This window comes from Amaranthus tricolor, chromosome 11 (genome assembly GCF_026212465.1).
Source record: "Amaranthus tricolor cultivar Red isolate AtriRed21 chromosome 11, ASM2621246v1, whole genome shotgun sequence".
In the NCBI taxonomy this organism is placed as follows: domain Eukaryota; kingdom Viridiplantae; phylum Streptophyta; class Magnoliopsida; order Caryophyllales; family Amaranthaceae; genus Amaranthus; species Amaranthus tricolor.
The window spans coordinates 25,532,594-25,554,622 of record NC_080057.1 but is presented as its reverse complement, the minus strand read 5'-3'; the positions used below and the strand labels follow the sequence as shown (position 1 = coordinate 25,554,622).

Here is a 22,029-nt window from a genome sequence, read left to right as displayed (position 1 = left end):
ACCTCTCAAAGAACCCACGACAGGTAGTTTTTTTTTTGCCTATTTTTTCTTTGAATTTCTTGTTCTTGTTTCCTGTTGATTCCCTCAATTTATGGGTTGTTCTTTGAATTTCTTGGGCTTTGTTGTAATTATCAGATTAATGTATGTGTATTTCATCAGTTTGAAATGTTGGGTTGTACGTAATTTCACAGTCTTGGCAGTAAAGGAACAATTCGCTTTTTTCTGAGTCTTTGTTCTAATTATCAGATTTATGTATGTGTATTTCATGATTTTGAAATGTTGGGTTGTATTTGATGACATAGATTAACCTTTTTCTTTGCCACTGAGGATTTACAATTAGATCTTGAGGGCTTTGTAGCATTGTTAATTTTCTAGCACTTTGTAGCATTCTTCTGTAGATGAGAATTAGTTTTCATCTTTATTTTGTTAAATTCCAACTGTCTGTATTTTGATAGTTACTTACGGTACGTGACTTCTTTTATTTTTATGAAGATGCAACACTGAGTTTGCTTAACTTAGGTATGTTGCTACATTGGATATGTTTAGTTTTTTTGGTCTATTCTGATGATTAGTACGTCTCGTTGGTTTCTGTAGGGTTCTTGTTGGTACTAGATGAGCGTGTTATGAGACGTTGAGGCCATTGGCTTATAGCTTGCTAGCAGAGATTGTTCATCATGTTCGAGCAGATCTCTCCTTGCCGCAAGTCTTTGTATTTGAGATAATGCATTATTCGTCTTTTCTGAATTTGAATAATTGAACTGTAACTTTATTAGGGGCTGTTTGGTGGATGGAAGGGAAAGGAAAAATGGGAAGGGAAAGAACTTAGGAAAGTGATAGGAAAGAGTAGCTATCAAAAATCGCCTATTATGCGTACATATTTGGTTTAATTTATTAGTCTCCTTGCAGTCACCCATTCTTTGGTCTCTCTCACTTATTAATTCTTATCCGTTCCTCACCTAAAATTTAATTTATCTTTTCTTTTTTTTGTGTGATTCGTTGAGAAGATGGCTCGGTTGGAGGCGCTAGTGGGTTCATCAAGGCTGTGTGTGAGCTATGGTGATGGTGATGGTGTTGGATGTGAGGATGTTGATGATGATGGTGTTGGATGTATGTGGTTTGTTGGTGGGGATTGTGGTGGTTGTGACTAAGTCAATGGTAGTCAAGAATGGTTAAAAATTATGTTTTTAGGGAGGCACTTAAGTCCTAACTTCCCCTTGGAACACGTTGCATAGGTTTTTGTGAGAGTTCTTGAAAAGAGAAAGTGGTAAGAGAATTTAATAAAGAGCCCACAAAACTACTACTAAAGGAAACGATTGCAAATTTTTCTCTTTCCCAATTCCCCTCAATCACTTGTCCCTATAAGAATAAAAGACTAATTTATGAGAGTCATTCCCTATAATAGTATTCAAGAGTATTTCAATGGTTTATAAATGAAGAAGCAATATTATTGTGTTTTAGAAAGAGTTAAATGCATTAGAAAAGTCATGCCCCAAAAGATTGAGATTATGACTCTGACATTGTTGTTGTTGTAAATTTGTTAGCCTGTATTTGCTAATGTTTGCTTACAATTGTTTGCTGTAAGGTTATCCTCACATGTTTAACCACCCAATAGAACAACAACAATGCCAAAGCGTCATTTCCAACATATTGGTTTGCTACATGAACCAGAACAAGTCAATGTGTGAAGTTGTTAGCAACAAAGATTATTGAAGTATTTTTTTCTGCCATATCTAATACTTGCCACAACCAAGAAATTTGATTCTAATGATTATCATATACATATTCATTCTCCGCCTCTATCTATTATTGAGCATAGATGGAGTTTCTGCACCGTTGAGGCTTAAAAGATAATGCACAATTGTATTTTTTTCATAGTCCCCCTTAAATATGCATTACGTATATTTTTGACACACGATAATATTTGGGACGTGTGATATTTTGGGATACGAATTAATATATAATGATAATCGGTGATATTAGTTTAGTTGGTTATAAATTATTTATTATTTTAATTGTCTAGTTTATATATAGATTGTAGGTTGTTTCAAAAGATAACAAAGTCGTTGCGAAAAATGTGTATATTTTTCGCAATGGTAATAGTTGTTGCTAAAAACATTAATAAAAAATTTTACTTAATTGTTTTCCCTACAGTAAAGTTGTTGCAAAAGATTGACTATCATGTATTGCAACAACTTGAATTGTTGTGAAAAACAGAAATTTAACAACGAAAACAGTTGTAGCTAAAAATGCAGAAAATTTGGCAACGAGCTTTTTTGTTGCTAAAAACGTTGGAAGGAATTGCAACGATACTTCTTTTGCAACAATAGATCTCGTTGCAAAAAACAGGTACCTTTTGCAACCACCATAGTCGTTGCTAAAAGCTTTAGCTACGGCTGTACCCGCAACAATGGAGTTCGTTGCAAAAAACATTTTTAGCAACGAAATCAGGTTTTTAGCAACGACTTTTTCTGTTGCTAAAAATAACTTTTCTTGTAGTGGTAGATGAGGGTTGTGAGCGTTAACGTTTAACTTTTGTGTATTTGGATCGACTATATATATATATATATATATATATATATATATGTATATACATATACATACATATCTATATATATATATATATATATATATATATATATATATATATATATATATATATGTATATATATATATAGATATGTATATATATAGATATGTATATATATATATATATATATATATATATATATATATATATATATAGTTGTATATTTAAAACATTTGTATATATTTTGTTGTATATATATGTTTAATTACTTTATCATAGCCTCCAAGCTTTCACTTATAAATGATTAGAGTTTTGGCGATGAATCATGCCGCCTGAAACATACATTGACTAGTAATTACTTATTCTAATGTCTCTAGTGCAAATACAACAATTAACAACTCAAAAATTACTTATTCAAATTTTCGATTAATAGCGTGTGTCATGAATCATTCAGACTTTGAGCCCAAATCGTATACAATTCTCTCATGAAACCCATAAGCTATTTTGTGTTCCAAGCTAGGTTATACAAGGAAAAGCCTTCCCTACTAACGCAAACCTATTAGCGATTAGTTAAGAGAGTGGTGAAAAACCTAGAAAAGTCCGTAATGGAATAACCGCCAATGGTAAGGAGAAACGTGGGAAGATGTTACTCTAACCTCTAACTCAATTCCTTACTAAAAATACAAGTATGCCCATCAATATCAGGTACCCATCAGTATCTTCCTTTAAAGCATTTAACTCCCAAAACTAAGTTGAGATTCAATAAGCATATATTACTTCCTCACGATATTAAAAAAATTCTGCATAGATCTTCCAAACTAAAGACCACAGTGCACTTGAAATCACATTATCTAGAAACTCCACCATATATAAATTCTGCTTTGGACGTCAAAGACAATCCTCAAAGACGCCCTCTAAGCCTCCTAACATGTGTTACTTGTGCAGTCATAATCTTTATAAGTAAGCAATTAAGAAATGCCTGATAAAGTTAAATATTTCATGTTGATAGTTTATTTAAGGAAAAGTAGACTAGCAAACCAGAAGCCATTAAAAAAAATCAACAAAACTAACATGTTCATTTTTGGCTTAAAAGCCACCTAATAATTTTTGTGGCTTTTTAACCAACCAAAAAGTAAAAAGGCAATCAAAAAATAGACATCCACCAAACACCTAATGCAAACATCATTAAGAAAATACCAAACATATAAAACAAGCTCATATCAAAATACTAACTTTCATTCATTTCATAAAAACAAGCTCAAATCAAAATATCTTCCAATAGAATCCAAAACATAAATATTTTGATACTAATAATTAGTGTTCAATTTGTCACCAAAATTTTAGAAGAAAGTTGCTGCGCAACACTATGTCAAATTTATTTATTGACGAATAATTAGTGTTCAATTTGTCACCAAAACCAGATGCTCAGTTGCTAATTTAAGATTCAATCTCTACCTCCTTAGTAGGGCTCAACAGGTACCCGGAAGTTTGCTCCGGCATACACCGCATCTGCACCGAGCTCCTCTTCAATACGCAATAGCTAAATAGGCACAAGGAAGTGCATTAGTGTGAAGGAAATCAAAATTTTCGGAAGTGTTTTTAACTGACTACACAATATTATCAATCATTATTCGCACAAATTCACTTACAAAACCGGTATGAAGATTGATATGTAAAAGGCTAGAAGACTATAATTTACCTGGTTATATTTGGCAAGACGTTCAGATCTACACGGAGCTCCAGTCTTGATTTGACCCTGTCGACAAAAAACAGTAAAAATGTTAAAGAAAAGGTTGCGGATGGTTAAGATTTCAAAATTCATATAAGGCCTACCGTGGAAAGACCGACTGCAAGATCAGCAATGAAAGTGTCTTCAGTTTCTCCACTGTGGAAAAGCAATGTCAATCGTAAGAACAAGCATCTATAACGGAAGTCAAATAATCGGCAAGAAATGTTGAAAAACAAACCTGCGGTGGCTAGCCATCACACCCCACCCAGCACGTTTGGACATCTTCACGGCCTCAATACTTTCTGTGACAGACCCAATTTGATTAACCTATTCCATGATAAAACAAATCATCAGTCACAACATGCTCCCGTCAATGATACATCAAGATATAACCATACTTAAACAACTATATACCTTGAGAAGAAGGGCATTGCAAGTCTTTTGGTTGATAGCCTTTGCAACTCTCTGCAACAAAAATGGATATCAATTAATACTAGTATAGAACTTGTGCAATGCATGAATTTATGGGTAGAAAATATATAAAAATATAACTTTAATGAATAATGCAATTATATATTATCGTGATTAAATTTATCGAATATTAAATATACCAAATTAAATATTGATTTTTTAAAAAACTATATATTAAATACAACACTTTTTCATTATATTAAATATACCAAATCCCTGGTTAGATATATAGAATTTCTATAATAAATTATATAAATATTTGACCTAATTTAGCTCTAATTTTAAAAATAATGAAATTACGTAAATATTGTCATGCAATCAACTATCACCCACTAAAATAATTTCTGGCTTCCTAAGGATGACATTTGTCATTTTCAACATTTTTATTAGTATGATAAATTAAAATAGGTCTTTAGTAGACAACTCAAAGTTTGCTACAAGTCCTACGCATTCAAAATTATGTGCCCAAGGGTAATGTAGTCTCATGCTGACCTTGGGGTTAGTGACCAACAAATCGTCTCCGACAATTTGTACTTTATCTCCCATTTCGGCAGTCATCTTGCCATAGTGCTCCCAGTCATCTTGGTCAAATGGATCCTCAATAGACACTATCGGGTACTCAGCAACGAATGACTTGTACAGATCCTTAAGGGCATCACCAGAGATTTTTTGTGATCCGTCATTATTCTACAAAATTTTAAGAGTAACAGAATCAATATTAAGCAACCAAACAGCGGAATAGGTTCTCCAAAATTCTAAATAGTTTGAAAAAAAAAAAAGCATACCTCTTCCTTGAAGTTTAAGTCATAAGTCTTGTCCTCCTTGTAAAACTCAGATGCAGCGACATCCATACCAATGACAACTTTGCCGGTGTAACCAGCCTGCTCGATGGCAGTTTTTAGCAACTCAAGACCTTCCTTGTTCTCCTGATGTTTCAACCGAGAAATATTATTAACACTATAAACTTAAAGTCTTAAACCACAAACAGGGCAACTGCAATGATAAATGCTATTATTTACCTGGATGTTGGGAGCAAAGCCACCCTCATCACCAACATTGGTTGCATCTTGACCATACTTTTTCTTAATCACAGTCTGGGATCACAGCATCAAAAAAGATAACCATTTAGAGGTTAAGTTCAAAATAGGAGAATTGTCTTGAATGTTTAGAAAAAACATCAAACTGTAACACAGTGGGATCAACATAAGGAGTAAATGTCAATTCCTAACAAGTAGCAAGGATCATAATTTTTTCAGCCCGCAAAAAGATTTTGATTAAAAAGTTGTTATGATCATCTCCATTTCTTTTACTCCATTGTCTATTGTTAAGATTTGAGCACCTATTTTATTTTATCATCTAAAAACTTAAAATATAAAAATATAAAAATAATTTTAAAATAATAAAATCTTAAAACACCCTTTGTTTTTCCATCAAACTGTCTTAACTACTACTATTAGATTAAGTAATATACCGTTCATATATAAAAAGGCGTATTCATCATAATTTATAAGCAATTGATATGAAAGCCGAAAAATAAAAAGACTTCAAAGACTTGTTTAGTGAAGAAGCACTTTTTTCGGGCAAAACCAATACTCTAGAGTTTAGACAACCAACACACAAATAATTTTTTTATGGATGCATTTACTAGACAGAAAAATAATATTCTTCATACAATCTTGAGCTATGTAAGTGGTGAAGATTAAATTTGCATCACTATCAAAACCAAACTACCTAGAACAAATTCAACTAATTAAACAGAAAGAGAAAAGATCAAGGCTACCTTCAAGCTGTGGTATACTTCACTACCCATCTTCATTGCCTCACAGAATGAGGAAGCTCCGGTAGGCAGAATCATGAACTCTTGCATTGCAAGCTTGTTTCCTGCATGAGATCCTCCATTGATGACATTGAAAGCTGGAACCGGCAATACCAACTTCTTGTTTCCAGCAAGCTCTGCAATGTGCTGAATTAAAGCAAACACAGTTAACATTGAAATTACAATGAAAGAACCAGCTCTAGATGAGATAAATCACCATACCTTATACAAAGGAATTTTCTTGACTTGTGCTCCAGCTTTGCAGACAGCAAGTGAAACGGCCAAGATAGCATTTGCTCCCAACTTCCATTAATTATAGGAGATCAGTAACAAAATTAACAAGATCAATGGAAATAATGCTAAAAACATGCACGGAAATAGTCATACAATTCTATCCATCAATATCTTTACTGAAAGTGATTAGGAAGTAAAATGAATACCTTTTGCTTACACCAACCCCACTCATTGACAGTTCCATCGAGTTGTTGAACCATGAAGTTGTCAATAGCAGTTTGCTCAGTTGGGTCCTGCACCATGTAATGAGCTTCAAAACTACATGTATACAACATCACATTACCCTAATGGCATTAATTTGCTCCCACCAAAGTGGGGTTCGATGAGCGTCCGGTGTACGCAACCTTTGTTACTGCTTGTTTAAATTCCGAAAATAGATGCGGAGCAAACACGATAAGATTAAATTCTATAGCTAACTGATCCCAGTGAAAATTGATTACAAGGGAAAAGAACAAATACCTTGCCAACCAAAGCAGGGCCAATAATCTCATTTACGTTCTGAACTGCCTGCACACATGAAACAAAAACTATAAGCAAAGAACAAGAATAGAAACTAATTACACTCGCCACTTAACGCTAACTAACCTTGTAGACACCTTTTCCCATGAAGTCTTTCCCTCCATCTCTGAGTTCAAGAGCTTCATAAATTCCTGATATCACCAATATAAACAAGTTAACCCAAGAATATAACCAATAACCTAACAAGTAACAATACAATCTATTTCATTCTAGAACCACAAAGATATTCGTGTCGCAGCAGCTTGGAGAAGGGAAACCTCACCAGTGGATGCACCACTAGGAACAGCAGCTCTGGCGTAAGTTCCATCATCTAGATGAACATCAGCCTTCAAGACAAACATCCAAATAACCATTGTCAACAAGCATAGAATTTAACATGAGCTAAACATAGGGAAGAGTGAGGGTTGCTATTGAATAACCATTGCAACATATTGACAGTAGCAATCTCAAAAGGACATAGCAATATTTTATATCAACAGTGACCTTGTTACACAAATGAAATTACCTTGAATAATCTAATATTTTTGTGAATTTTGTACAATTACACCACCTATTGATTAACCGTTAATAATCCAAACTTGTAGAGGTGTTTGCTGTGAACATAACTCACTCATTGGTAACCTGCCATTATAGGTAATTTAGCCCAAAAAAAAAAAAAAAAAAAACCAATTGTCCCAACCCTAGCTCACTGGTGCCCACTTAGCCCCTCTCCCCACCATAGCCACCACCGAGCCCTTCCACCACTGTGCTCCCCACTCAGCCCCTCTCGACTTCTGACTGCTCTCCGTCTCCCTCACCCAAAAGCACACTATAATAATCTCATCATAGAAAAATAAGGGCTAAAATTAGCACAAAGCCCTCAAAATCAACATCTCCCTCAAATAAAATCACTACTTAGACGCTAAACCTTCTTGAACAAGAATTTCCTAAATTCCCTCTCCTTTATCAAAACCCATGTTATTCTGACATTTTTGAAGAGTTGAATTTTAATTATAATCACTTTGAGTTTTAAATGATTGACCGGGTATAGAGCTGATTTTGATAACTTGTTTTTTACAAAGATTTACAAAGAGCTTCATTTCTTTTAGTACTTTGTTTTTTATTTCCTTGTTTTTAAGATTATTATAGTGGGCTTTTGGGTGAGGGAAATGGAGTGGAGACAGTGGAACACTTTAATTTGATGCTTGGTTGAATTTTAAGACATTTATTTGTCTGAGTATTATTGTGCATTGATTATATTGTTGAATATGAATATATGATGATGAACACTTAAAAGAAGATGAAGAAAAAGTGATGATTTGATGATTTGGTTAATAATCCAGTAGCAGTTGGAGATTGGGCAGAAACTGCTGGGTGGCAAGAGTAGGGGTTTTTATTTAAACTTATATGAATTTTCTTTTATTTGCAAAGTGACTTGTAACAAGACCAGCAACAAGTAACTGGTTACCTAGGTGTGAACACACCCCAAAATTTGGATCATACATGTTTATTTAATTGGTGGAATTATTGTAGAAAAATCACAAAAAGATTGGATTATTCAAGGTAATTTTTTCAAAATTTTATCAAGTATTTTTTAAAATTTACTAATAATTGTTTTTTCATCCATTTTTACTAAAATTTAAAAAAACTATCAAAAAACATTTTTATAAGATTTATAGTTATGGAAAAGATAAAATGTAGGTTTATGAATTTGTTTTATAGCTTATTATAAGATCTATGTTTACAAATCTGCACAAAACCTCAGGAGTATACGACTCTAGCCAAACTTTCAATATACAAAATTAAATCAGCATGAGAATAACGAAAAATTGCACATAATAGAAAAAACATAATAGAATGAAATCAAAATGAATCTTCTTCCGATGACAATAACAATCTCAACAATCATCCAGAAAAATATGTATAAAAAAATAAAAATCAAAAAAAATAACCGTTCATTTCAACATCAACACAGATCAATACAATTAAACAAATCAGGTAAAAATGACATCAATACAAAAAGATGAATAATAGTAACATCAATAAAAAGCGAAATCTGACGTTAATGAAAAGATCGATATGCGATGAAAACGAAGAATATAAAAAATAAAAAACAATAAATAACCGTTCATTTCAACATCAACACAGATCAATACAATCAAACAAATCAGGTAAAAATGACATAAATACAAAAAGATGAATAAAAGTAACATCAATAAAAAGCGAAAAATCTGACGTTAATGAAAAGATCGATATTCGATGAAAACGAAGAAAGAAAAAAGAAGAGATACCTCTACAGTGGGATTACCACGACTGTCATAGATCTGTCTAGCTTTGATAAACTTGATGGTAACCATGGCGGAGAAACTATTCGATCTCAAAGTAGCAAAAAGAAAGAAGTTTGAGAGAGATGGTTGGACAGAGGAGAAGCGGGATGGGTAACGCAAATGGAATGAAAAACCTTAAACCCTTTTAATAGCCTCCTCACCAAACTCTAGCGTGGACCCTTCACCATGAAAATTTGTGTGTTCCTTACAATATTATTCATCTCGCTTTTAATTTATATTTTATTATTAATTTATAAATTAATAAAATATAGTCAAGTGAGATTTAATTTGATCCATCTCAGTGTAAGAATTATTTATATTAATTTTTTATAATTTTTAATCATGCATAATTAGACATATTAAAAATTGAATAAATATATTAAATAAAGTACATAAAGCAAAAAGAACACTTGTGATGAATATTAAGGGAATGATAAATAATTCATGGCAGTCTCCTAATAGACGGTCCTTCGTAGAAACGCCTCTTAGGAGGCTCTATTCAATTGTAATTTATTTTTATAATTTATTTATATAAAAATAGAAAATAACTTTAAACACATAACTATTTTTGAAAATTGTTTTCTTTCTCATTTCTTACATGTCTCTCAACCATCAACACTTAATCAAATTATCAAGGAAAACTTAATCAAATTATCAAGAAAAACTAATCAAATAATCTGAAATCCAAACCTATATTAAAAGGCTAAAAAAACAATTGTATTAAGACAACTAAATCAAGTTAAAATAGTAGCTACTAAGTAGTTAAAAGCCCAACTTTAGTGTGGTAAAACACTACCTAGTTAAAGTTAAAATGCTAATTGTAATTATGTTAAGTTAAAACACAAACTATCTTAAGTTGAAACACCAACTATGATAAGTTAAAATGCCAACTATAAAACATCTGACTATATATGGATAAAATGTCTACTCTTGATAAAATATCAACTATATATAGGTAAAATGTCAACTTGATATAGTTAAAATATCAACTTCATAATGCAAACACACTTACTTTAGTTAAAATGCCAACTTTAGTTCATTAAAATGCCAAGTCTATACAAGACTATATATTAATAAAATTTTGCACAAATTCAGGTACAAGTGTGATGATGGCAAGTAACAATTAGATTTGTGCAATGGGCAAGACAAGAGCCGAGCTTAAATTAAAATGAGTCGGATTTAGCCACCTTTACATCTAATTGACAACTGAACATAAAATCGCAAGTTTGTTTAGCAAATGGCCTTAGTAAGACGAGCTAAAATCACCCCAACTCAAGAATCAAGATGTATAAATTGTACGCTTGATGCCAACAACATTAGTAAGAAAATCTCAAACTTAATATTCATTCATTCCATAAGAACATATAACTTAAGTCAAAATACATTCCAATGGGTTTCCAAAACATCGAGTATATTACTGTTCGATTTCTCAACAAAACTTTGGAAAAAAAAAAAAAGTCTATGCGCAACATTACATTTGGTTTATTCATTGACGGACATACATAGAAGCCTTCCCACAAAAACCAATATCTCAATAACTCAGTAGCCCTGATTGAAAGATCTCTATCTCCTTAGTAAGGCTCAACGGGTACACGGAAGTTTGCTCCAGCATACACAGCATCTGCTCCGAGCTCCTCTTCAATACGCAAGAGCTATAGAGACACAAGAAAAATGTATTAGTTTGCAAAAAGATAATGAAAATTTGGAAAAATTGACTTTAATTCCGATTCGCCGTGAACCCCACATTTGAATTATCTTTTAATAATCCAACATTTGCCTTTAGTTTGCTGTCAGCATTCTAATAGGATATATTGATAACAAATTAAAGGCAAAAGTTGAATTATTAGAAAATAAAAGGGTATGTTGAAAGCAAATTAAGGGCAAAGGTTAGATTATTAAAAAATAATCTAATGGTGGGATTATCCATATCGGATGGGTGAAAAAATGGATTGTTAAAGTCAATTTTCCTTAAAGTTATTAGTGTGTTTTAGAGGGAGGACAAGAACATAAAGGTTTATTTAATTTCATCTTGAATTAGCAAAGTACTTGCCCCCATTTTAGAATTATACAGGGAGGGCTGAAACTCACCTGGTTGTATTTGGCGAGACGCTCAGATCTGCATGGAGCTCCGGTCTTGATTTGACCCTGTCAATAAAAAATCCAAACAAAAATGTTAATGTGATAAGAAGAGACCGTTGAGTGTTAAGAATCAAATTTACATATGGCTTACCGTGGAAAGACCTACTGAAAGATCAGCAATGAAAGTGTCTTCGGTTTCTCCACTACAGGATAGCAAATCATAAGGACAACCATCCAAATGCAGTCAAATAATCAGTAAAATATGTAGATACACAAACCTGCGATGGCTGGCCATCACACCCCACCCAGCACGTTTGGACATCTTTACGGCTTCAATACTTTCTGTCACAGAACCAATTTGGTTAACCTGTTCAATGATGAAACAAATTCATCAGTCAAAACATCCTACGGTTCATTGAGGGATCAAAATATATTATACTAGAAAAAAAATATTTACCTTGAGAAGAAGGGCATTGCAAGTTTTCTGGTTGATAGCCTTTTCAACTCTCTGGAAAGAATGAATATTAATTTAATATTTATAAAATAGGTCTATAGTGGAAAACTCGGAGTTACAAGTCCCACACATTCAAAATTTATTGCCCAAGACTTGAGAGTAAAGTAATCTCATGCTAACCTTTGGGTTAGTGACCAACAGATCATCTCCAACGATTTGTACTTTCTCTCCAATTTCAGCGGTCATCTTTCCGTAGTGCTCCCAATCATCTTGGTCAAATGGATCCTCAATAGACACAATAGGGTACTCAGAGACAAAAGACTTGTACAAATCCTTAAGAGCATCACCAGAGATCTTTTGAGATCCGTCATTGTTCTACAAAATTATTATGGTAGAAGAATCAATAATCAAGCTTTGAACACCCTCCTCCATATATTTGGTTCAAAAAAACAATCCCAGTTGAATACTATATGGGGATGTTACACATATCAAATTTTATAAAGTCAAAACATAAAACAAAGTATACCTCTTCCTTGAAGTTTAAGTCATAAGTCTTGTCATCTCTGTAAAACTCAGATGCAGCGACATCCATACCAATGACAACCTTGCCAGTGTATCCAGCCTTCTCGATGGCAGTCTTTAGCAGCTCCAAACCTTCCTTGTTCTCCTGATGTTTCAATTGAAAAGCATTTTTAAAACACTATAAACTTAAATCACAAACACAGGCAATTGACATAATAAATGTTATAGTTTACCTGGATGTTAGGAGCAAAGCCACCCTCATCACCAACATTGGTTGCATCTTGACCATATTTCTTCTTGATCACACTCTAGTTACGGAATCAGAAAAAAGAATAACTATTTAGAGATTAAGCTGAAAGGAGGACAATTGCCCAACAAAATTTAGACAGACATCAAGTTGTAATGCACTGGGATCAGCATCATGAGTGAAGTGCCTATTCCTAACAAGTAACAATGATCACAAAACTTTTCACCAACAGCAGTATGCAAATATTTTGTGAGCTCTCCAATCTTGAAAAGGAGTAGTCAACCTAATTCACAAGCCATTAATATGAAATCTAAAAAATGAAAACAGACTTCAAAAAATGACTAATAAACATGCAGATTTGTAAGGTAAACCCAAAAAGAGAAGACAACCAACGCATAAATAAATCTTATAAGGAAACATTTCATATGCAGAAAAACCATGAATAATCAGATACAAAACAGTGAGCTACAGAACTGACCAAGATTGAATTTGCATTATACTACTAGATTGAAAGAGAAAATAGCAAGGCTACCTTCAAGTTGTGGTATACTTCACTGCCCATCTTCATTGCCTCACTGAATGAGGAAGCTCCAGTAGGCAGAATCATGAACTCTTGCATTGCAAGCTTGTTTCCTGCATGAGATCCTCCATTGATGACATTGAAAGCTGGAACCGGCAATACCAACTTCTTGTTTCCAGCAAGCTCTGCAATGTGCTGAATCAAAGCAAACACAGTTAGCATTGAAATTACAATGAAAGAACCAGCTCTAGATGAGATAAATTACCATACCTTATACAAAGGAATTTTCTTGACTTGGGCTCCAGCTTTGCAGACAGCGAGTGAAACAGCCAAGATAGCATTTGCTCCCAACTTCCAATAGTAAGAAAACATCAATTAGGAAGGAAAATTAAACATGCAAGAAACTATAATCCTACAAGTCTATCCACCAACACCTTACAGACAATGATTATGAAATTAAATGAATACCTTTTGCTTGCACCAACCCCACTCATTGACAGTTCCATCGAGTTGCTGAACCATGAAGTTGTCAATAGCAGTTTGCTCAGTTGGGTCCTGCACAATTTAATGAGCTTGATTACTACTTATTTACAAAAACAATCTATTATCCCAACAACATATGATTTCTCCCAAGCTTGTTTACCACCTAAGCGGAGTTTGAGAATAGTCTAATTTATAAACCCGAAATAGAAAGAGAACAAATATAGTAAAATTTCATTTAATCAAAGGAATCACACAAGCATAAGCAAAGTATAAAACTCATCGGATCTAAATTTGAATGGGGCCTCAACTATTTCTATTTTAATACTTCATAATAATTATAAAATCAATAATGTCCTTGTCACAAAAAAAAATAACTATTAAAATTAAAATTTAATAAAATGTCAATAACTTTTGAGCCATAATAAGAGTCCATTCAATAGCTATCTGATCCGTGTGAAAATGACCACAAGGGAAAAAAGAACAAAGTACCTTGCCAACCAAAGCAGGGCCAATAATCTCATTCACATTCTGAACAGCCTGTACATATAAAACATAAAATATAATCAATGAACAAGCTTAAATCAAGCTTAGAAACTAATTACTATGCCATTTTAGCACTAACTAACCTTATGGACACCTTTTCCCATATAGTCTTTACCTCCATCCCTGAGTTCAAGAGCTTCATAAATTCCTGAAAAATACCATTATCAACATGTTAAGCTGAATTTAACCATAAAACCAGGACGAATCACCTAATAAAACAATGTATTCCATTCAAGAACCACAAAGATCTTAAAATCGGAGCTGTTTTGAGAAGGTAAAACTTACCAGTGGATGCACCACTAGGAACAGCAGCTCTGGCGTAAGTTCCGTCATCTAGATGAACATCAGCCTTCAAAAACACATCCATATGACCATAGTCAATCAACAATAATACTTTGAGATAATTTTTGTCAAACTAAGAACTTAACATGAGCTAAATTTTCAATTAAAAACACAGTCAACATAAATAAATTAAACAACAATAAATCAACACAAAATAGCGAAATATTAGCTTAAAAATCGTAAATGCATAAAAGAAATAAATCACAAGAAAATTCTTCCACTTGAAATCCTGACAATCATCCAGAAACATCTACAAAAAATAGCGCTCATTTCAACAGCATCACAGTAGCTACAAAAGCAATCTATATACTTCCACAATCAACAATAATACTTTGAGAGAATTTTTGTCAAACTTAGAACTTAACATTAGCTAAACTTGCAATTAAAAACACAGTCAACATAAATAAATTAAACAACAATAAATCAACACAAAATAGCGAAATATTAGCTTAAAAATCGTAAATGCATAAAAGAAATAAATCACAAGAAAACTTCTTCTACTTGTAATCCTAACAATCATCCAAAAACATTTACAAAAATATAGCGTTCATTTCAACAGCATCACAGTAGCTATAAAAGCAATCTATATACTTCCACAGCTTCATACAAACAAAAAAAATCATTCAAATCAACAACACCAATATTAACAGTTACAAAACCGAATACTCCACTATCAACAGTTACAAAAATAAATAAATAAATAAATAAATAAATAATCATTCAAATCAACAACATCACATATTCATATAATTAATCAAATCACGTAAAACAACAGAAAAAACACGGAAATAAATCAATGTAACATCAATGAAAAGCCAAATCTAAAAATTTGATTCGATGATAACGATGAAAGAAAAAATAACGAAAATAGAGCGAGAAGAAATGATACCTCGACAGTGGGATTCCCACGACTGTCATAGATCTGTCTAGCTTTGATGCACTTGATGGTAACCATGGTTGAGAAAATATATTCGATCTGAAAGTACCGAAAAGGAAAGAAGTTCGAGAAATGGTTGAATAGAGAAGGAGTGAAATACCCTGCAGAAGACTGAAGATATGACTAACCTTTGAACCCTTTTAATAGCCGTGATTTGCTTTGTTTGATTCTTCATCAACTAGTTTATTTTATACAGTACCACTAAATTTATTTTTTTGGCAGTTTAGAGCGAGAGAAATGTATTGATAAAAAATTGAAAAAAATAACAACGGTTGTTTGGTGTGGATGAGATTAATGAAAAAATTATTATATTAAAATTAAAGTTGGATACATTTATTAAAACGGGACATATTTCATTAAAGGGAGAGGATACATGGAAATTTCTTTATTGTTGTTTTTTTCTTTTCTTTTGTTTTGTTGTTTTTTTTCTACTTTTCTTGCTTTTTTCGTTTATTTTATTATTATTATTATTATTATTATTATTATTTTAGATGCAGACTTGCGGAGGTGGCTTCAACTTCACCTAATTTTTTTCCTTGTAGAAACTTTTTTTGTTTTCCTTGAGTTGAGGAACTTTTTGGCCGCGCTCTATGGGTATGAGTTGTCGACGTTCTTTCCTTCCCAAACCTTGCTCATGATTTTTCAATGGGCGGGATACACTGGATATGATGATAATGATGATGATGATGATTTTATTTAGGAAAAATTAAAATTAATAATTCAACCTTTCACTTATCCGTTGTGAATAATCTCAACTTAAAATTATTTTTTAATAATTCAATCTTTGTCTTTAGTTTGGTGTCAGCATACCTATACTGACAACAAACTAAGGATAAAAGTTGAATTATTATAAAATAAAAGGGTGTGCTGATAACAAACTAAGGACAAATGTTTGATTATTGAAAAATGGGTGAAAGATTTCATTATTAATATCAATTTTTTTTTTTTAAATAATAAAATTAATAACGGAAATATGGGTATAATTATTTTAAAATTGAGTCTATAATAGTGTCATGTCATGTAAATGGATGTTTCAAGAGTGACTCCCATAAAAAGTGATATTTAGGCATCTTATTAAGCAACTCTATACTACAATGGAAACATATTCTCAAATATATTTTTTAAATAGTTAAACATCAAAAGAAACAAAAATTAAATAAAAAATATGTGACGACAACATTATTCCAGGATTTAAACTATCATCTAATTACAATTTACAAAACATTTCCTCTAAATTAGCTTTTAAAATACATTCTATAAGCATCTACATATAATCGTAACACCCATAAATATTTGTTTTTTTCTCATTTGAGCATCTTCTTTAAACTTTTTTCGAGATGGTCAATAGAAAACATGTGAAAATCATAACCATTATAAAAGTGTCAAAATAAAATAATATGTCATAATAATATCATTTAAAAATGTTAAAATTAAGAAGATCAAAACTAATTGTATATAAAAATGTGATATGACAATTTTTTTTTGTTTGTAAAAGTATTAATTAACATTGTGCAAAATGGTAAATGAAAACATCAAAAAGGAACGAAAAACGTGTAATAAGACCAATAAAGTTATTATAAACTATAAACTTGTAAATAAAAATTTAAAATTTGTAAATACTAGCTATATATACCTCTAGTTCAACCTTTTGTAATTATTATACGTGACTAAATATAATGTGAACAAAAAAAAGGTAACAATTTATATCAACACAATGATGTATAATTAATGAAAGGTGAAATTTAAATACATGACTAAATAATTTTTGTGTTGATTGTACCATTTGACTAAATTATTGTTAATTTTTGACTTTTTTTTTTATAAATACTATATATCTCTCAATTGTTTTTTCCCTTTTCCCCAATAATTGTTTGGCTTCAATATTATATTTTGTTTATTAATTCCTACTTTTATATATTTATAGATTTAGCATTGATCTCATTGCTTTAAGCGTGGAATATAGCGTAAGAGAACATATGGGCTGCCGTCTGCCCGTTTCCATGAACCATGCCATACTGCTTTATGCCTTTAGTCTATTGGAAAATCGTCTTTTTGAGAGACTTTAAGTCTAGTCCATTAAAATTTAATATCTATTTACATTATTCTTAATGTTTATTTACCGTATTCTTAATGCTTACTCACAATATCTTAAATGCTTACTTGCATCATTTTTAATGTCTACTTACAATATTTCAAAAAATATATAATAGACCGGCACAATTAGAAATGGTCTCATAAAGAGACCGTCTTTCACAAATTTGTGTTAAATCAATCCAACTTTTAACATAATTGGGTTTTATTTAAGTTGGCGAGTATATACGAGTACTGACTTTATGATCAAGTAAGATTTTAGATTTAATTCTAACCTAATTTTTCTAATTTGCAGTGAAAAATCAACTTTAATGTTTTTTAAAAAAACATACTTTTTAATACTCTTTCAATCCGGTCAATTTACATTTATTTTCATTTATAATTACCCTAAACTTTATCTTTGATGGTATTCTGAATACGGGTCAAACTCAATGGATGAGTTAAAAGTAAGAGCCAACGGGTTCAGGGGCTGATTAGCAATTAGTGATTAGTGATTAGTGATTGTTAAAGATACAAAAATTTATGATTAATCACCGTAATTTGTGAATTATTGCAAAAGACAAAATAAATAATAGTTAAATAAACAAAATCAATAAAGGTAAATTAAAATCATAAAACTCACTTTTTATCAAATTCTATCACATAAAATAAATTTATTAAAATTACCGTTATTTACTAAGACACGTTCTAAAAAATAATGAGGGTCATCACTCATCATAAGTCGGTAATGTGGCCCCTTAAAAGCTAAAATAAAATTAAATTAAATTAAAAAAAAAAAAAAAAAAGAGAGAAAAGGCATTAAAAGTAGTAAAGTACAATACTCCTAACGAATATCCTAATGTTTTATTCTATATCCATATCGTTGTTTCTTTTTTAGTCGCAATCTGTTACCTAACCACACTTTTCGAGTTTAGGGCAATACTTTTTTGTTCCATTAAGTTTCTTATTCAGACATTTTATATATAAAACAAGAAAATAAATATTTTATATTTTTTTTTCTTATTGAATTTGAATTATTTTTATTTTGTCTGTTTCTCTTAATTTAAATTTTTTTAATTTTGTGAAATGAATTATTATTTTTTTTAATCTCATCCGTACATTTTAACGTTTTTTTAATTTCATCTACACAATTAATTCTATAAATGAGTATAGAATTATTCAACATTTGATAAAATTCTATTTATAATAGAGTTAATGTCAATTTGAAAAACATCTTTTTTTACCAAAATGAAAAATAAGAGACCTAAATAATTTTTTATATATAAGAAAAATATATATTCCTAAACTGACTAAAAGACATAAAAGATATCATAAAAGGTTTTGGAAAAAGTAACTTATTGTAATAGATGATGACAACTTTATTTTGTTTTCCCCTTCGTTGTTGTTAAGGTCAAAAAATGTCAACAACAAAACATCAATTGTTTTGAAAATAAAAGTTAGTCTTGTGAGAAATCGTTTTTCGTGAAATTATCTCAAATAAAGAGCTTATATTCTAATAATATATATTAGATGAACTATTTAACTCAAATATAAGACGCATCTTTTAGTTAGATTTTCTCATACAATAATTTGTGTTAAAATAAAAAATCTTGTATAATATGCCCATATTCAAAAGATAAGTGTTTTAATATTCAAAGTATGCAATAAAAAATTTTCAAACACTACTATTCTATTGAAGCTGTCTCACATGACTTGTTTGTTGTTTCACGAGAACGGATTTCATACAAGATGTGCTGGAATTTGTTCATTTCCTTGGGGTTTAATCCTAGTCTGCGGCCATAAATATAAAACCATCAAATCGCTCGAGAAATAAAAAATATAAAAAAGGTCCTACCGGGAGTCGAACCCAGGTCGCTGGATTCAAAGTCCAGAGTGCTAACCACTACACCATAGAACCTTATATTTAGGGAATTTACCATATTAAGATACATATCTGAAAAGAATTTAGTGTATGTTTGATATAATTAAATTAGTTAATGGACACTTTTATTAGGTGGGATTCCGATCCATCACATACTTTTCTATTGACTTTATATTAAACTGATTAAATGATTATCACTATTCATAGCTTTTGATATTACATTGATATTTTTTGAGTATTTTTCAATTGGTAAAATAGTTTATTGTGATAGCTATTGCTAATAAAGATAAGATTATTTACATTTAATCTAAATTTTTAAATTTCATTATGAGGGGGAACAATGGGATAATGAAACGTTGTTATTATATTTTTACCACCAAAAGTTTACAATAAAAAAAAAATTATGTTGTGATATCATATTACTAACAAGGGCTTTTCCATTCATTTTTGGCCCCCCGAGCAAAAGATAAAAAACGCTCCTAAAAACTTAAAGTCTAACGAATAATATAATACACCTTTTTTTATATTGCTGATATTTAAACTACTTTATAAAAAAAAGCACTAAGAACTCATAATGTTAAGAGGATAAAATTGACCACACTTCTCCAGTACTCTCTTTGCAGGAAATATGCATATAAATTATCTATCATCTTTTCTCATTCACACTTTATTTTTAATCGAATAAAATATTAAGTTGATGATGATGATTACCTTGTTATGTATTTACTATGCAAACTAAAGTTATAACAAAGGCTTCAATATTTAACAACTTAATACTATATCTTATGTCTTTCCATGACTTGGTGACTTTTTTTTTAATTAATACTCCATCTGTTCTTTTAAGTTTGTCCATCTTATTATAACGGGTAGTTTTAAAAGTTTATCCACTTTAGAATACTTTCTATTTTTGGAAAATTTTTTTCCCTAACATACCCTTATTTCTCTCTCTCACTTCCTTATTTCTCTAGTATATTCACTCTTTCACTCATTTTTTGTTCTTTAAATTTTGTTTTACTTTAATTTTCTCTCTCATATTTCCAATACAATCATTATTTTACACCACTATCTAATTAAAATAATATCCACTACAATAAAAAATTTTATTTTTCTTAATAAGTGTAAAAAAATCAAATTGGACAAACTTAAAATAACGGAAAGAGTAGCATAGATAACTAGGGGCAGTAATTAAAAAATCACCTCAGTTCACGCTTTAAGTTTCGACTCACGGGTGCATTTAAAAATCTGTTAAATTGGGTTAAATTTAAATTGTTTGAAAATAATTTGATAGCAAAATACATTAATTGAAGGAAAATTATTAGAAATTATGTAGAAAAAGCTTACCTTTGTCAAAAACTCCTTACAAGTTATTTTTTGGCAAAAATTACCTACAAAATTTATTAGGTTATCTTTGACAAAAAAAAGTAAATTTTAAAGGTAGTTTTTGACAAAAAATATTCTAATTAGTTTTTGATAAAATGACTTGCATGACTTAAACCTCCACAAGGACTTAATTAGAGATAGAAGCAATTGGAGACACCTTACTCATGACTTAAACTACTAACACTCATTTATTCGCGTTCTTGTTCTTGGCCTTTGGCTTATCATGCTTTTACTTGTTTTTTTACCTATTTTTTTAGTTATATGTTTTATAATTATTTTAATTTTATGCCTAAGGGCCAAGCTTGTGTGGTAAATTGTAGGCTTGCTGTTCTGACTTCACTCAATCGTTTTCATGCAGGATCCTATGTTTTAAGCATATTTTTGAAGTCGAAAGATTCTTTGGCTGCATCATTCTTTATGGATGTGGGTTATTGCCTTACAATCTTCCTCAATATGACGACGATAATAAGTTTTTTTAGATAGTTTGTAACACTTTTCTCTTAAATTTAATAAGCAAAAATATCAACTATTAAAATTTAAATGGATTAAATGACTCCATTGTTTACTACGTGGTTCCGCTGGTACATGCACAGGCTTGATCACTTCTTTCACTAGTAATAAATTGGGTGATGTCGTCATAGAGTAACTTTCTGCTAGTTATGCCATTCAAGTTTGATCGGTTTATATTTTAGGAATGTCAAATGTGCGACTGAATAATGGTATAATACTGACTCCTTCACCGACGTATCACGTCCGGCAGCCCACCCCCAGCCCCTTTCGCACTGCCGCTGCCTCCAGCCTGCAGCCACCGCCCAGTCGCCCACCAAACCCCAAAGTACATACTTTTTTTTTTCTTTTTCTTTCTTTCCCTAAAAGTTTTAAATTTCAATTGTTATAGAATTTTTTTC

General features: G+C 31.2%; 2 protein-coding genes and 1 non-coding gene across 4 annotated transcripts; all 3 read right to left on the bottom strand.

Annotated features, from left to right (window-relative positions):
• Positions 1 to 3,745: 3,745 nt before the first annotated feature.
• LOC130826735 (enolase-like) lies at positions 3,746 to 9,842 on the bottom strand. The gene is made up of 15 exons (XM_057692300.1): positions 9,627 to 9,842; positions 7,619 to 7,682; positions 7,423 to 7,487; positions 7,297 to 7,344; positions 6,984 to 7,070; positions 6,766 to 6,846; positions 6,508 to 6,690; positions 5,747 to 5,821; positions 5,513 to 5,653; positions 5,220 to 5,414; positions 4,671 to 4,721; positions 4,495 to 4,583; positions 4,361 to 4,412; positions 4,227 to 4,283; positions 3,746 to 4,067 (listed from the first exon to the last, which is right to left on the bottom strand). The coding sequence occupies exons 1-15, from the start codon at positions 9,690 to 9,692 to the stop codon at positions 3,987 to 3,989; spliced, it is 1,335 nt and encodes a 444-aa protein (XP_057548283.1). The 5' UTR covers positions 9,693 to 9,842; the 3' UTR covers positions 3,746 to 3,986.
• A 1,140-nt stretch (positions 9,843 to 10,982) lies between these two features.
• LOC130826734 (enolase) lies at positions 10,983 to 16,087 on the bottom strand. Of its 2 annotated transcripts, XM_057692299.1 has the most exons (16): positions 15,918 to 16,087; positions 15,742 to 15,828; positions 14,796 to 14,859; positions 14,594 to 14,658; positions 14,457 to 14,504; positions 13,953 to 14,039; positions 13,755 to 13,835; positions 13,497 to 13,679; positions 12,951 to 13,025; positions 12,722 to 12,862; positions 12,376 to 12,570; positions 12,199 to 12,249; positions 12,020 to 12,108; positions 11,893 to 11,944; positions 11,751 to 11,807; positions 10,983 to 11,314 (listed from the first exon to the last, which is right to left on the bottom strand). In XM_057692299.1, the coding sequence occupies exons 2-16, from the start codon at positions 15,805 to 15,807 to the stop codon at positions 11,234 to 11,236; spliced, it is 1,335 nt and encodes a 444-aa protein (XP_057548282.1). In that variant the 5' UTR covers positions 15,808 to 15,828; positions 15,918 to 16,087; the 3' UTR covers positions 10,983 to 11,233. The 2 variants fall into 2 exon arrangements, with proteins under 2 accessions (XP_057548282.1, XP_057548281.1); XM_057692298.1 differs by having other exon boundaries at positions 15,742 to 16,087.
• Positions 16,088 to 19,705: 3,618 nt separating this feature from the next.
• On the bottom strand, positions 19,706 to 19,777 carry TRNAQ-UUG (transfer RNA glutamine (anticodon UUG)). Its single transcript has one exon. It is a non-coding gene; the product is annotated as a tRNA-Gln (tRNA).
• Between the last annotated feature and the right edge of the window lie 2,252 nt (positions 19,778 to 22,029).